Below are 4,871 nucleotides of genomic sequence, written 5' to 3'. Positions count from 1 at the left end.
GGGGTTTTCTTTGCATTCCCATATGATGGCAAATCCATATTCTTTGTTCTTGGTCTAACTAGAGCTTTAAAAATGAAAGTCACAATTTATACAGCTTTGAGAGCCTGTCCCACTGTTATGAAAGGTGAAGAAGAATCCTAGGTGTGAACTACAGGTATCTCTTTGTGTTGCTCAGTGTCAAGTCTGATTGAGTGCTCAAGAAAATGAATATTCTTTACTTATTTTTGTGCCAGAGCAGCCATGCTCAGTTATTCTATGAGGTTTCTGCAGGGTCAGGCAGGTTCTCTTACAACGTTTCTCATTTTTGGCAGGTGCCTTTTTGTTTGATCAAGTCTTGCATTTAGTGAAATGCAGATCTGATAAACTGGAGATCTGTCTAAACAACACAGCAGGTTTTCAGTGGTTTTCATTCACGGATCTACTATTGTTTGCTTTTTTTCTTCCTGGTGTGTGGCATCGTGCTGTTGTATGTCATCAGTGCAGTGAGTTTGGTAAATGCAGTGTCTGTGTAAGTAAAATAGAAGGTGAATCTTAGGCATGGTTTTAAGCAATTCTTTTGAAAGTTTTATGCCTTAATCAAACAAGAAGTACTTCTCACCTAATGAAGTGGAGATGTTAAGAAACAAGGGACAGATAAACAGAAAATACATGGAAATATTTATTTGAACTGTAATTAGCATGAATTTGACATTAAAGTGGTGATAGAGTAAGAAAGGTAGCTGTATACAAGGTATGCTAACTTTTACCTTCAGGTGTTTGTTCCTTAAGGACTTGCAATATAAGGCACCAGAATTAATGCAAGTTCAGTATTTTTAACATATATTTGTTGCTATGACAAACAGAGGTGAACTTAAAATATAATCTATAAGAAAACTAATGCAGTATTGCACTGATTGGAATTTTGCAGGTGGTGACAGTGGATTGGATGGGTTAGGAGGACCAGGAGTACAACTTGGAAGCCCCGATAAGAAAAAGCGCAAAGCAAATACACAGGTAAATTCCCTTTGGTTCTTTTGATTTCTTAATAAATAGTGTACTCAGATGTTTGCTGGTATGACTGTCTTGCATTGTTCAGAATATCAGTCTGTTCTCACAAATAGCAGTTACATGCAAAATATTTCAATTGTGCTGTGAAGTTGAAATCTTCATAATACTAGTTATTCTCACTGAAGCTATTTTAATCTCTGTACGTTGCCAAAGACTTATAAAGAGAGGAGAGCAGTGAGACTGCAACAAGTCGTATTTTACCATATGGATTTGATTCTGAGACAGACTTTCTTTTAATGACTTTGTAGCCATTGGTAGAAATCTGTACAGAACGAGTAGTTGCCATGGGACTACTTCTTACTTTTATTCCTATATGTGTAGGTTTGTGGGCTAGTGGATCAGTACAGTTTGTTAATGCTTTGACCAAATTCTTGGGATATTCCCCAAGTGTTTTTCAAGCAAAAGCTGTGAGGCAAGTTCAGCTCCTTTCCAGTGAATCCCTACAATTTGGCATTTCTATACAGTTTCTGTTTCCAGAGAAGGGAGCTTGAATACAGAACATCTAAAGCAATTATATATCTGTAGTGCAGAGTTTTCCTTTGTGTGTTCATTCAGCTTTGAGTGAGAGTTATCTGTTAATTTTTTACTGCCCAGTGAGAGTAATTTTATTTATGTAGGTCAAACAATCACTTTCTGTTAGGCCTGTCCAGATTCCATTGAGATGTGGATCTGTTTTCTTAATTTTTGTTTTGTTTTGAAGTAGTCATGGTGAAACCTGCTCTGAGAAACAGTCAGTTAATTTAAGGGTTTCAGACCTCTTTCTTGGTGTAGCTTTCCTTGTGCTCTGGAATGGTGATAACTGTAGAGGGCATGCAGATTAGTTTTTTCTCTTTTCTATCAGGTTCAAAATTTGCAGCACAGCAGAAATTTTTTTGGGGAGAAAAATGTTCAGTCTTAGTCTATTAGTATTTAAGAGGAAATGCTTTCTGTGAGCACAGCTAGTGTGAGGGTGAACCAGCTAGATGTTCCCCACAGGTTAGTCTAGAATGAAATTCAATTGTGTAGCCACTCTGATGACATTTTAACAGCCTCTGGGCTCCATTAGACACTCGATTACGCTCTGTAACCAGGAATCCTTGTATTTTATACCTACTGACTATACTTTGCAGACTGTCCACAGTCACTGAATGCTCATAATGGACACCTCTGTTCAGTGCACAGAGTATAGAAAATTCCTATACGCACACTCCTATATTCTGTATACTTTTTTAAAGGTTATAGTAACATTAGGTTTGTATATCCTTATAGAAGTAGCGTGTCTTAAGAGATATATATTCACTAAAATTAACCGAAAATTAAACTAAGGAAATGCTTCAAATCTGCTCTTCAACATTTGGAAGTATTCTGTGCATGTGTTTAAGTGACACAAGGCTCTCTGTAGTGCTGTTTTGCGTATGTAAAGGATTAAGATATAGCAGTCACATATCAAGTAGTATTTTCAGAAGCCTGGTTGTGCAACTGCACAATTTTTAAAATACCGAGATTACTATAAATGACCATGTTATCTGGAGCCCAAACTCCTCTCTTGCCTCTGTACTGAAATTTCAGACAGCCTGGCAGGGTGCAGTGGGTGAGCTTTACACAACAGCTGAACAGTTCTTTAAGCAGTAGTGCAGCTAATCCAGGACCTTTGTGGTTGTCCTGTCTTGCAGGGAAATACTAAAACTAATTTAAATGTTGTATTTAAAATATTTTTAGGGATCATCATTTCCTCCTCCATCTGAATATGCTCCACCGCCGAATCCGAGCTCTGACCACCTTGTAGCTGCAAATCCATTTGATGACAACTATAATACTGTGTCTTATAAACCACTTCCTTCAGGGAATCCATATTTTAGTAATCCTGGTTATCCTGGCTTTGGAGGCTATAACACTTTCAGGATGCCACCTCACATGCTGCCCAGAGTGTCCTCGCCATATGGTGGTTCTTATTCCCTCAGAAACCAACCACATCCGCTTCCTCAAAACCCTGTGGGAATGGGTTTTAGTCGACCCCACTCTTTCAGCTTCGGTCCGCACGATAACCCAGGTTTTGGGAATCAACCACCTTATAGTAGTGGTCAGATAAATCAGAATGTCAATATGCCTGGTCAGCATTTCAGACCAAATCCTGGTGAGAACTTTGGCCATTCTGGTCAGATACCTCACCCAGAGGTGCCATCTAACTTTGGTCCTGGAAACAATCCAAATTTTCCAAATTCTCAGCTAGAGTCAAACCATTCTTTTGTTCCTCCACCAAACACGTACAACCAGACAAAATCATCAGCACAAAAGCAAGACTTTAGTCAAGGTGCAAGCAAAGCATCCAGCCAGAACACTGCTGCTCATCAGCATCATCACAGGACAGAGGACATTGTGAATCAAGGTAACAGTGACCTAAAAAATGTTTCTCGAAACAATGTGGTAAATCAGGATAATAGCCATTCTAACAGTGCTGATAACACTAATGCTGGTCATTCAAATGGGACTCAGAGTAAGTCCCGCCAGCCTCGAGGTGCTGCTGAAGGATGCAACTCTGAAAAGAGCAGCAAAACACCCCTTCATCCCAGTCGCCATGGTCACTCGTCCTCTGAACCCGTCTATCCATGTGGAATTTGTACACATGAAGTTAATGATGACCAGGACGCCATCCTGTGTGAAGCCTCTTGTCAAAAATGGTTTCATCGGATCTGTACAGGCATGACTGAGTCAGCTTATGGCCTTCTTACAGCAGAAGCATCAGCAGTATGGGGTTGTGACACTTGCATGGCTGACAAAGATGTCCAGTTAATGCGTACAAGAGAGACTGCAGGACCACCTGCGTTGAATACGGATGGCTAGCAACGTGGACTGGTGGTAGTGGTTGAAATACTTGCTCTGAAGATTTGGTTATGACTTGGGTACTTCACTTTCTGCAGACAATCAGTTGTGTTTGATTGCTATCATCTTTTTAACCCTAATCTGTTTTCATTCATAAACTTCCATCTCAGCTTTTGTACTCTTTAGTTTTATGTGTGCAGATGTTTTACAGGATGGAATATTTTTTTGTTTGTGATTAAACTGTAAAACATAACTCACAACTGATCAGAAGTAGGATGTGCATTGACAATTTTATTGTGGGCAAAAATGTGCCTATATAAGTAGCCCCTAATTTGCTAGTGTTAATGTGTTAACTAACACTAGCATTTAGTGCTCTGCTTTAATAGTACTGTATTTGCAAGTACTCACTACATTTTATTTTTTGGGGTGAATATCCGTTACTGATGTTCTTGCTATCCTTTCTTTGAATATAGTGGAGATGACATGAAGGAATGTGCAGTACTAATTTTTATTTTAGGGTAAATACAGAGAATTTCATATGTGCTTTTTCCTGTTTTTGAAGTAAAGCATTAACACACTATTAAAAAATTGATGACTTCATGCTTAGTAACACAGTGAAACCTGCTAAGTCTTACGTATTTATATTTCCTTGAAAAGGCAATGATCTCTTTTAACTGCTCAGCAAATACTTACTTGCTGAAGAGTCTTGCTAGGTCTTGCAGTATTTGAAAATAGTTACAAAATATTACTACATTGGAAAAAGAACACATCAAGTTTATGAAGTCCAGTGCTTTAAATCTAGAGAATACCAAAACTAGGGTTGCTTACATAACCTTAATTCATTTATCTTGAGCACATACGTTAGGATACAGTCTCTGCATCTGTCACAGTTGTGCAGTGATGCACCTCTCTCATCTGTTCTCATTGATGGTTCTAGTCTCCCGCCTCAGTGCTACCTGAGAATTGTGAATGAACTAGTGCAAGGCAAGTCCTGCCCGTCTTCTGGGGCTTTCAACTAGAGCCTG

The 4,871-nt window shown here is 38.9% G+C and overlaps 1 protein-coding gene across 1 annotated transcript; it reads left to right on the top strand.

The window, feature by feature from the left end:
* Positions 1-876: 876 nt before the first annotated feature.
* PYGO1 (pygopus family PHD finger 1) lies at positions 877-4,381 on the top strand. The gene is made up of 2 exons (XM_010172380.1): positions 877-993; positions 2,746-4,381. Exons 1-2 carry the CDS (start codon positions 877-879, stop codon positions 3,865-3,867), a joined length of 1,239 nt encoding a protein of 412 aa, XP_010170682.1. The 3' UTR covers positions 3,868-4,381.
* Positions 4,382-4,871: the final 490 nt, after the last annotated feature.

This window comes from Antrostomus carolinensis, unplaced genomic scaffold (genome assembly GCF_000700745.2).
Source record: "Antrostomus carolinensis isolate BGI_N321 unplaced genomic scaffold, ASM70074v2 scaffold45597, whole genome shotgun sequence".
NCBI lineage: Eukaryota > Metazoa > Chordata > Aves > Caprimulgiformes > Caprimulgidae > Antrostomus > Antrostomus carolinensis.
This window is presented reverse-complemented; position numbering and strand designations above follow the sequence as displayed.

What these genes read in the sequence shown, in the direction of transcription:
- PYGO1 (XM_010172380.1), top strand. Translation starts at nt 877, where the DNA reads ATGCAGTATTGCACTGATTGGAATTTTGCAGGTGGTGACAGTGGATTG. An exon ending in AGCGCAAAGCAAATACACAG is followed by an intron (nt 994 to 2,745) that starts GTAAATTCCCTT and finishes AAATATTTTTAG; the next exon opens with GGATCATCATTTCCTCCTCC.